At 38.3% G+C, this 12279-nt stretch overlaps 1 protein-coding gene across 1 annotated transcript in view; it reads right to left on the reverse strand.

Annotated features, from left to right (window-relative positions):
• Positions 1 to 6361: 6361 nt before the first annotated feature.
• LOC139950129 (uncharacterized) overlaps positions 6362 to 12279 on the reverse strand; it is a 42920-nt gene continuing 37002 nt past the window's right edge. The window contains exons 25-30 of the mRNA XM_071948758.1: positions 11942 to 12122; positions 11250 to 11276; positions 10656 to 10734; positions 9921 to 9970; positions 8557 to 8817; positions 6362 to 7643 (exon numbers count right to left, since the gene is read on the reverse strand). Coding sequence (XP_071804859.1) covers positions 7549 to 7643; positions 8557 to 8817; positions 9921 to 9970; positions 10656 to 10734; positions 11250 to 11276; positions 11942 to 12122 — 693 coding nt within the window. The 3' untranslated portion in view covers positions 6362 to 7548. The remainder of the gene's footprint in view (positions 7644 to 8556; positions 8818 to 9920; positions 9971 to 10655; positions 10735 to 11249; positions 11277 to 11941; positions 12123 to 12279) is intronic.

Below are 12279 nucleotides of genomic sequence, written 5' to 3' on the forward strand. Positions count from 1 at the left end.
TGCGTTTTGCATCTCCCGAAGTATCTTCTTTGCATACATATTTAAATCCCAAGTGCAGCGTTTTTCTGCCCTCCTTTAACTTTACCTTGATACTTCACCCTTAACAAAATGTCTGACCAAATTAACCGTGTGTTGGGTAGGATATTCCTAATTACCTTTAGGCTCTCTTTACCCTATGTCTACTCTGTCCCGAACTTTCCTTCAAGATATCTTTGGTCCTTAGATATAACACTATTGTCGTCGGGACCTCGCCTTTTGCCAGGTATCTCCTGAGCCTAGTACCAGCCGTCCAGGCGTGCCCCAGACACGTCTTTCCATGTCACTTGTACCACCACTGTGTCGCTGCTGTGGCAAATTATACTGTCCCGGTATCCACGTTCTTGCTTCGGATTGATGAACATCTTTAGGCTCCCTGTTACCCTATGTCTTATCTGTCCCGAATTTTCCTTCACGATATCTTTGGTCCTTATATGTAACACTATTGTCGTCGGGACCTCGCCTTTTGCCAGGAGTCTCCTGAGCCTAGTCCCAGCCGTCCAGGCGTGCCCCAGACACGCCTTTCCATGTCACTGTACCTCCACCGTGCCGCTGCTGTGGCGAATGATACTGTCCTGGTACCCACGTTCTTGCATCGGATTGATGAACATCTTTAGGCTCCCTTTTACCCTATGTGTTATCTGTCCCGAATTTTCCTTCAAGATATCTTTGGTCCTTAGATGTAACACTATTGCCGTCGGGACCTCGCCTTTTGCCGTATCTCCTGAGCCTAGTCCCAGCCGTCCAGGCGTGCCCCAGACAGGCCTTTCCATTTTACTGTACCACCACTGTGCCGCTGCTGTGGCGAATGATACTGTCCCCGATAAACATCTGTATAAAAACAAATTCAAAGAAAAACAGCCTGGGTAATCTGTTCTGACCAATATTTTATCTTGTCAAAGTCTTGTATGTAGTTGAAAATGTTGTACACAATTTGTTAACAACCAACTCAACATTCACCAATCTTGTAAATGATTATTTATCTTAAACGGCAATATGCTAATTAAAGAAGCGGTTGTCTACACTGCTTATTTATGACCTTGCTACAAGCTACCCCCTTTTAGACAATTGAAAACATTAAGTCTGGCCTAATGTAGGATTCAAGTGCTCCAGACTTCCATCTCCCCATACTTTTGATTTGTTCCTCCCGAACCCCAAACATATCCTGCAACAATGAAATGAAAAGGGTGTGGGGTTTACCTGAAGGCCTTAATCCCTACTTTAAGATGTGATTAACTTGTCTGGCTGACATAGGGTCCCCCCTCAATGTACAAACGGTGAAGTATTGGCATTCCTGTCAATAGAAATGATTGAACTTTACCCACTTGATCCGTTTTTGAATATCTTAGAACTACTTGCAAATTCCCTTCCTGATTAAAGGAAATATCACCAATACGCAACGCCCGGGAATTTGCCATCGAGAGTTGTAAACTCACTCACCCTCAGAATAACCGAAAATGGCAACCAAGAATGCTGCTTTTAACAGCAGAGCTTCATATGCTGATTATACTTTAAACATTAACTATGCTACTTTAATAAAGGTCATATAAGTCAAATATGGTATGTCTGCAAGCTATGCTGCAACCGGATGAAGATGTCTGCAAGCTATGCTGCAACCGGAGCAACTGATTCCTTTTTAATCATTCATCTTCTCTTTTCATCTTCACACTCTTCTACGTTTGCATCGAACATTTTTGTCTTTACTGTAAAAATTACACCCTGTAATTGAACCTATTTTTAATCATGCATCTTGTCATTTCATGTGTATGCTCTGTTACATTTTAATCCAACATTATAATGGGTTACTTTTTGTAACCACTTTACGAATTGTTATCTTCACTGCCAATAATTACACCCTGTAACTTGAATAACCGGATCACTCGATCATTTTTAATCATGCGTCTTCTCATCTCATGTACATACTCTGTACGTTTAGTCCCACATTATAATGTTTGTTACTTTTTGTAACGACCATATTTTCGTCTTCACTGACAATAATTACACCCTGTAACTTGAATAACCGGATCAACTGATAATTTTTAATCATGCGCCTTTGTTGTTCAAATACGTAAGCTTTACGGTTTAGCCCGCCTCCATTGTTCGTTACATTTTGTACCGACATTTTTACGACACAACGTGTCATTGCCATGGAACATCAGTGCTGTGTTGACCGCCAGATACGAAAAACCAACCGATATTGGAAACGTACACCTGATCTATGCAAATCAACGCTTTCAGGTTCAAGCTAGTACTGACCTCCCTGCTAAGCTATGGTAGCTGCTACTGTTACCGATGATACTTAAACTATATAACGACTAAAAAAAAACTAAATTAACAAAGCTTTAATGTGTTTATTGATAGCATAGCCAGATAAGCCTTACCCTGGGTACCGCACCCAGTCCTATTCAATGTTCCCGCCAAACCATTGAACCGTGTAACTCTTTATACTTAACAAGTATAAAGCAGATTTATTCTAATTCGCCTCAGGACCCAACCGAATAATTCAATATTTTGCAGACTGGCGGTAAAAACTAACCAGACTGCTCAGCACTGGAAATGTAATGGAACATCTTGAATCTTGCCGAGGGTCCAAGCGTCTACAATCCTCTTTCATCTTAGAAACAATGAAACTACCCTTGGGATCCTCCCATTTGTGCAATTTATGAACATATGAAATATAACTGCAAGCATAGAGAATCACACTGGATTCACCAACTCAAGACAGTCAAGTCCTTTGGACTAAACATAAACACTGGTGTTAAATAAATTTCCGTTACCCCCACTTCACTTCTGCTTGAGAACTATAATGTTGTTTATATTCTGTAACTCAAGTATAAATTAATTTTTTAAAGTTGTTCCTATATATTTGTTACTATAACTATCTCATGTAAGTAACCCCCCTTTTTTTCCACAGGTCCCTCATACCTTTTTTTTTAATACCATCGTACTTTTGATCTTGCTTTTCTCTATTAATTGACCATTGTTAATTGCATCATGATGCAACTTGTTCTCTAATTCTACCCTTTCATGTTTCCCTGCATTGTTAACGAACGATGCATTTACCACTTTTATGGTCCAGTAATCCATCCTTTCATATGAAACCTCCTTTGTCCTCGCCACTCTACTCGTATTGGTTCATAGCCACCAATTGTTTCTGAAATAGAAACTTTGATTGGCTGTTATTTTCCCGCTTCTTTCTTTCCCGCTTCTTTCTTCCTTTAATCCATTTCCCCTCTCTTTTTCTATGAATGGATATGTATTTGTTTGTACTTTATGCCTCTGAACTAGGTCCGGTTTGGATCGAAAGCTAAGGCCATCTATACCACCCTATTCATTAAACATATGAAATACCAGATACGTATGTACAAATGGAAGAAGATGCAAAGGTCTTTAATTTTAATATTATGCAATAGGCTACCCCTTGATTTATGGAAGCTGGCCATTTAGTGCCTAATAATGATCAATCATTCCGAAAGGTCATAATGAAACTTGGTATTGCCCTTCTATTCTTTATGTACACTTTGTTCTAGAGCTTGATTAACACATGGTGCTGTGACGTGCAATGCCCATAATTCATCGTCAATTATGCCCATGATCTAACTGGTGTTAATTGCTGCCTCATTCTAAAAGTGCGCCATCCCCCCTTATTGGACGAGCTGCTGCTCTCTGTGCGTACGATCTGACACTATTTCAATAATTCTATGTGTTCTATGGAGATGAGCTCGCAAATACACTGCTACATAAGTCAAAAATGCAGAGGTCCATGTAATGTATAGAAGTAATTGGACGCCTGTGTTTATTATCTTTCCATATTATAAAACCCCCCTCGTTTACAGCCAGCAAGAATTATTGTGTCTTGACCGCTATTTGTACTAATATAGGGTCACTCTGCTTTATAAGATCACAGCGAAATCCACAAACTCGCTATGAATAATCTTAAAAATTTTAAGGTTAGCGGTAGGCTATTTGTACTACTATAGGGTCACTCTTCTTTGTAAGATCACAGCAAAATCCACAAACTCGCTATGAATAATCTTAAAAATTTTAAGGTTAGCGGTAGGCCCTCGCCCAATTCGCTACAAACCGATATCAATGGATTAAAGGGAGTTGATGGTTAATTCATATGCTGCATGTTATCCGCCATCGGTATGCTTCAAGAGCCCGCTGTGCAATCAATGGACCCCCACATGCAACTGCTCCCTACTGTACTTATTTTGCACCCTGCATTTGAAAGTTGGGCACCACCCAGTTCTATTGAAGATGATGTCCCTCCTAACCTACTCAATGCCCCATCCCTGTTATGTATGGAATACCCTGAATATTGACTAGAGTTTGCCAAGTTGTACACTAAACTACTAGGCTTACTTATTCCTGATTGGCCTGACTGACACAAGCTCTGACTAACTTTCATATTAAACAGCAAGCTGCCAGAAAAATTATGATTGTCCGCCCTTTCTTGTCCTTGTGTACCTGTACTCATGCTTTGAGAATGTTGGTCCGTTATACCCCGAGTTACGTGTAAAGGCCATGAAATATCCTGACTATTAATCTGTGGGATGTTCGCAATTATTGGCCCTTTATACATACTAGATGTTTGAAACCTTTCCGTATTCACGGTACTCGTGTTACCTATTAGCGTTACTGTTGGGGCTGTACTTGCCCCAGCATTAGGTCTGAAAATGTAGCGACTCACCCGATTTGCCCGGCTAGTAAGCCATCGGCTTCACCACTCTCTGTAGCCGCCCATCTTCGCCCTCCTCATCAGGTATCACTTGGATTTCTTCAATGCGGTTCCCACTTCCAGCGAGTTGCCAAGAAGGTACCGAATTTTGCGAAACTATACAATCTATCTTAACTCCTCGGTGGCAGAATATTCAATGACGGTTCCCAGAAAGACAAGCACCCTTTCCCCAAATGCATTGCTTTGGTTGGTTGAAAAGAACAATGGAACCACGTCTGAATGCGCCCTGACAATCCCAATCGCTTATAGCCCCGACTGTGCGACCTGACTATAATTATGCATATTTCCTGGTGTTAAATCGGTTTACTGCGTTACGCATTAAACCCTATTAAAGACCAACAAAATGGAGCACGCAAAGCAACTGGAAGCTCAACAGTAAATCAAGACCAATGTGATGAGTAACTTCCACATTTGTCTTCAATAGAAACCTAAGGCCCCTTTCCTGGAACCTCTGGTCGTTCGAGCTCAACATCAATGTCAACAATTATTGTTGTATTGTTCAGTACATGTACTCAACTCCAAGGCGAATGATATAACAAGCCGAATCCTGAAATGTTTAAACAAATGCCAACTCACTGAGCATTGAGGGTATGCATAGGTTTTGAATGAGAAAGAAAGAGGGAAAGTTGCTTTAGCAGACAAGCAATGTGTAGAACCGCATGCCCTCTCCGTTGTATCATGTGTACGGTACATGTTTTCCCCATTCGGTATTGTCCAAAGCAGCTGTACTAAAAGTACAAGAAACGCGCAAACTTCATTTGCATAACAAGGAGATTTGCACATAGGAATGCCAAAGAATTTAAGATGCTTAGAAACTCCAGAAGGAACAAAAAGATGTTTCTGTGTTGTGGTACTGTATCCAAGGGTGTTTTGTGTTTGTTCAGTAGCAAAAGCTTTAGCGCAGGGAAGCATTAGGGATTGAGTGAGAAAGAATAACAAATGTATTTATAACTTAGCTTAGTAACGTAGTTTTTAAGAAAGAAGTAATTTTCCACGAATTTGATTTCGAGACCTCATGGTCAGAACTAAATGTTGAGGTCCCGAAATCAAGCAAATGAAAGCTCACAGCTTTGAGTGACAAGGGTATTTTCTTTCATTATTCTCTCGCAACTTCGACGACCAATTGAGCTCAAATTTTCACAGGTTTGTTATTTTGTGCATAATGTTGAGATACACCTAGTGAGAAGACTGGTCTTTGACAATTACCAATAGTGTCCAGTAAGACTGGTCTTTGACAATTACCAATAGTGTCCAGTGTCTTTAAAGCATCACTGTGGTTTGTATATTGTGCAAGCTATAGGCCTATGCTCATCAGAGTCTGACGAGGTACGCTGAGGGCCCTGTTGGCGGCAAGTTGAACCCTGCGTTCGCTGTGACCTCTGACAATCGAGCGTCTTCAGTACAGGGTATCTGTGGAACAGAAATTGGCCTACGTCTTTTAAACTACACAAATAAACAAAAATATAAATAATTTAACAAATAAATTAGATCAAATCAAATTGTCAAGACTGTTTTATCCATAATCAAGATTACATTTTATTCTCGGTAACCTTTACGTCAAAAACAAAATAATCATAGGTGTCCCCCCCCCCCTCTTTGAAAAAAAGACACAATTTTCTTTTCAACATAATTTAAACTAATTCAACAACATTCAATAATGTAATCTGCTGGAATACCAAAAGATTATTTTGGCAAATAGGTACAAGACAATATTATTAACAATTTAGGTAAAAACAAAATGGATCCACTAGACTTTTGGAACTGTCTCAACAATCGTATAAGTTTAAGTCTTTATAATTGTATACGCTTTTGTTTGGAATATTATGTCTACTCTCGATTTACATTCAAGTCGCGGTGGAATTGTTCTTAAAGTTTACGATAAGCAAAAACACCAAGTAGCTAGTCGCTTGTGATAAGAAACTATTGTCTTTGAATGTATATACTATTTTTCAAATTTACAAAATATTGCAGGAAATGTACAAAGTCATTAATAAAACAAAATGTAATAAATAATCAAATTTAATGTCATCTAGGTTTTCCCTTCAACCAACTTGGTGGTGGCTTTTTAAATCGTTAGCAAGTGATAAGAAATATATCAAAACTTTTTGCCCATTTTTATTTAAGTAAAATGCTTGTACATTACATACCTTTTTCTGATTTTGTCATCAAATAAGGTCAAATTTTTACAATCTCCTTTTTTGCTCTTGAGCTTTGGCAAAGTAATTGTGTGCATTATTTAAGCATCTTGGTTTTACATTTATTTATTAAAGACACAGTAAACACGTTTTAAGACTATTCAGTGTACGTGCAATGCCTATACCCATCTTGACAAATGAATATTTATTAAAAATTAAAAGGACAATACTTGTGAAATGTTGTCAACAAGTAGCATCTATATTAGGAATAACAAATTTGTCCCCTCATTTTCCATGGTTTCAATAAAACAATAGTACCGATCATGCAATTAAAACACACCTAGTAACAACGACATTTCTACCAAAACATCTGCATCTGCGAAACCTTGTTTACAACTTCTAAATAACCTTTTTATATAGAAAACTAATCTACTGGCACTAAAGCATGATTAGCTAGCAATGTAAACGAGAAGGCCATACTTCATCAGCAACGAGCTTCGTGATTGGTCAATTCATCTGGCTGTACACTTCTCCTCCATCATCAAAAGACCGTCCGAATTAAGCTGTGCATAGCATCTTTAGTCTCGGCGAACAAGTCTACTCGACCGACAGTGCAAAGTCTAAATGACGTAATGTTCAGGGGAATCCCCATGTCCCGATCAGTTCCCATGCACTCGTTGCATTGAAGTCTACACTGGACACTTCTCGGCGGTACAGTCCCTCCGTAGCCGCTGAAATCAAACAGAAGTAAAGTATAGTCAGTTAAACTTGTCGATTTTATGAGTTGATTTGTTTTCCTTTATTTTTCTGAAAGACAAAATAGATAAAGTCTTTTTCCATTAGCTAATTTCAGGTACTACGGACACATGGCCCTATTAGGTCATTTGGTATACACCCAAACCAAACAAAAACACTCATATACTGTCCACCATATCTCTACAAGGCTAATTAGGTTGGTGAAGTGGCCTGTTGCCTCGCCTCCCACCTCAGGGACCCCGGTTCGAATCCCACCAGGGCACTATGTGGATCGGGTTTTCAGTCCCTGGTGGGTTTTCCATAGAATAATTATCTGGGGGTTTTCTCCCACATCTAAAACTGCAAATGTGTTGATTGTCTTTTCCCTTTTCGTTTGGCGCTAATAAGAACGTTGAGAATATAAGACTATCTAAATCCAAACCTCTACATTTTCGGACACAGCATGGAGGTAGAAATAGTTATTTCTACCTCCATTGACACAGGAAACATTTTAAAATTGCTGGCTATCGTCGATAGAGCATTTTATGACAAAAAATAACAAAACAAATCTTCGCACCCATTAAGCTCCCCCAACATGCCTAGAGGACACAAGAACAAATGACCGACTTCGGTTTCATAATTTCTTTAGACTCGATGATAACAGTTTGCAATCATTTTCTGTATGGCACTAGTTGTATGATTCATTTTTGCTCTGTTAGTGTATTAAATGAAAATTTAACAAATTTTGTTTATTAACAAATTTTGTTTAATTTTTTATTTTTTTTCTCTGCAATTTGTGCGTACAATGCGAAGTAGAGTGTTTTATCTAGATCACTGCGCAATATAAATGCCCGTATTATGGTCCTTGAAAATTGATAATTTAAATAATGCGTAAAGTAAAAAACTTACCTCCCCACTCAAAGAATGCACTATTCCCCTCCGTTGCCATAACAATATCTGGAACATCAGAGACCTCAACAAACGGTACCCTCGACATCTCCATCAAGTATCCTTTACTCGATAAGTCCAGGTACCGTTCAGGCTCCATACTGGACCACGTTACGCCAAGGTCTCCACTGCGCATGATCGCTCGTCTGTTTTGCGACACTCCGAAGAGTTCCACCGTGTCAGGTTCCAAGGCAATGATACTGGCTACGTTATTATCGATATCTGAAAGGATGGATTTATAAGGCGCACATTTTAAAATACATTAGTCATCATGGCACATTGGCATTAAATGAAGCAGAAAATAGATTTGGAAACATTAAAGACATGGACACTATTGGTAATTGTCAAAGACCAGTCTTCTCACTTGGTGTAGCTCAACATATGCATAAAATAACAAAGCTGTTAAAATTTGAACTGAATTGGTCGTCGAAGTTGCGAGATAATAATGGAAAAAACACCCTTGACACACGAAGTTGTGTGCTTTCAGATGCTTGATTTCGAGACCTCAAAATCTATTTCTGAGGTCTCGAAATCAAATTCGTGGAAATTACTTCTTTCTCAAAAACTACATTACTTCAGAGGGAGCCGTTTCTTACAATGTGTTATACTATCAACCTGTCCCCATTACTCGGTACCAAGTAAGGTTTTATGCTAATAATTATTTGAGTAGTTACCAACAGTACCTCTAAGACTAGAGCGGGAATTGAATCAACGACTTCCAGATGAAAGTACCAGCACTCTACCAACTCAAAAATATCGCTCACAGTAGCCTTACATGTTGGCGACATTGTGAAAAGTTTGCTTGGGTATAAAAAGTGGTGTCTTCAATTCTGAACTCCAGAGAAACAATGTTTTCAAAGATGGTTTTGTTTTTTTGCATCGTTTATTTTGTGACATTCATTATGCACACCTACCTAATAGTAGAAATGTTAATAACATGTACAAGTTTGTAACCACCACCATATAATAAATGTTTGGTGAAATAAATGGAATTGGAATTTTGTTCACTGTGCACTCCGAAAGGGTTCCTGTCCTAAACTTCCCCGGTTTGTATAAAGTCACAAGGCACTTGGATAGTTAGAGGTTATGTGGTGGTTTTAGGACGAGTTACTCGTCCTTACCTAGGAATAGCCCTAAGTTTTTAATATATCCTAGGACTAGTCATAAGTTAGGGCTAGCTCGTTGTGAAAACGAACCCTTCCTGATGGTGTACAATCGACACCAAAGATCCAATCCCTTAGCCAAGTATAAGCATAAACATGTGTAACGATATCGGATTGAACTAGTTTGTTTAGTGAGACTTTAGATATGAAAACGGTGCTTACCTTCCCAAGTTGTGCCATTGTCAAATGTGTATGAACACCTGGTCGGACCGCTGAAAAAAATAAACAAATAGTATTACTTTTTCCATTAAAATGAATGAACTTCAGGGACCCCGGTTCGAATCCCACCAGGGCACTATGTGGATTGGGTTTTCAGTCCCTTCACCTGACTGCGTGGGTTTTTCATAGAATAATTATCTGGGGTTTTCCTCCCACATCTAAAACTGCAAATGTCTTGACTGTCTTTTCCCTTTTCGTTTGGCGCTAATAAGAACGTTGAGAATATAAGACTATCCAAATCCAAACCTCTACATTTTCGGACACAGCATGGAGGTAGAAATATTTATTTCTACCTCCATGGACACAGGAAACATTTTAAAATTGCTGGCTATCGTCGATAGAGCATTTTAATGACAAACAAATATATACATTTTATTTTAAACAAATAATATTACTTCTTCCATTAAAATGAATGAACAAGAGCTTTTGAGGGATAACACCACACATTGTGAACCCTTTTTGTTAGAATTCATAGAGAATTGTTTGCAAAAAAAGTACTTCATAATTAACAATTAATGAAGAAATCTTAAACACATAGACGTTTTCCTTAAGCACTGCGTGCGTCTTGAAAGATGAACGTTATAATACAATAATAAAAAAACGATTGTTTTCTTATCAAACGTAGTTGATATTTCCGTGAAACGATGATGGAAAAAACATTTATCATTTTTAACTTACTCGATGTACTCTAGAATGCAAACGTAGACATATCCTGATTTAGGCTCCACGATGAAACCACGCTCGTAGTATGGGTAGTCTGAGTGGGTGAATAATGTCAAATAAATGTTTTTAAAAAACATTGTGAGAAACGGCTCCCTCTGAAGTAACGTATTTTTTGAGAAAGAAATAACTTCTCACTAAAATATTTGAATGGATTTTGAGACCTCGAATCGAGCATCTTGAGCTCAAATTTTCACACAGGTTTGTTATTTTATGCATAAGTTGAGATACACCAAGTGAGAAGACTGGTCTTTGACAATTACCAATAGTGACCAGTGTCTTTAAGTATTATTGTATTTATCATATGATATGAACAGTGACTAATAATGTCAAGAAGTTAATCACTTTAACGGAAATGTTACTATGAACTGACAATTTTTCTTGCTTCAATGTTCACACTTAAGTTGAAGGGTGTGACGGTTGGGAACTAAAGGATCAATTTTTCCGAATATTGAACAAGCACAATGGAAACGCTTAATAACAATTGCTGCGTCTTGCAGGCTAAAATAAGATTTTAAAATATTTTTACATCATTTGAAATATACAACTTACCGGGGAAGTCTGTGGTCTGACAGGCAGCTAAATAGAAAAAGAAACAAATGGATTCGATGAAAAACTATCGTTTTCACACAATATTTCACTCAATTGTACATTCGTGTGCAATGACTGACATGGCAATATCGCACAGTACACCAGATGCAACCGAAAGAAAAGGAAATGTAAAGTGTGATGACTTCCAAATTTATTTTGTTACCATTTTATTTATTTTTTATTTGGTTGAACAAATAAAATCTAAATAATACAGGGTCCAATTTTATAGAGCTGCCGAAGAACAACGTTTGCTGAAGTTAAAAAAAAAATCCTTGCTCAGGAAAATAGATTACCAGCCATATGCAAGACTCCACTGAACTGTTATGCTAAGTATACACAAGTAAGATAATAGTCACAAGCAACGTGTGGGGCATGACATTTTGGCCAGTAACATGTGTAAAATAAGCAAATTATTTTTGTGCTTGAGCAAATTCTGCTCCATAAAATTGGCCCAAGGATTTAAAATCAAGGACCTCTACTGGATTGACATACCGGCAATACACCAACTAAGCTATCCAGAATTATTATTCAAATATGCAGGAACAAATAATTTTGTTATGTCCAGCAGCCATACAAATTAGATATTGTCATATTTGTCTGAAGAAATATTTGTTTGTGAAACTGAAACATGTGGCGGGAAATGACAATCTTACCAGCCAGGTCAATAGTAACAGATCGTCTGCAACCAAGCAGCTCAAATCTCATCAACGGGAATGATGTATTCTCCAGGTAGCTCTGGGGACGTATACGGATAAACGCGCCGTTGAACGGTAGGGGGATGATGTTCAGAGACGACGTCACGTTTTCGGTGTAGTTAAAATCGTTCACGAAAACCTGAAAATTTTCGTATGAAAAACAAACAAAAAACATCAAGAAAGGAGTGAGTGGGATCCATGACTTTGGGGACCCTTTTGCGGAAACTATAATCAAAGATCAAGTATGGTGTTTTCTGGACTTTGTAATGAAAATTTTAGTGATTGTCAGAACAAAA

Source organism: Asterias amurensis, chromosome 2, assembly GCF_032118995.1.
Source record: "Asterias amurensis chromosome 2, ASM3211899v1".
Taxonomy (NCBI): Eukaryota; Metazoa; Echinodermata; class Asteroidea; order Forcipulatida; family Asteriidae; genus Asterias; species Asterias amurensis.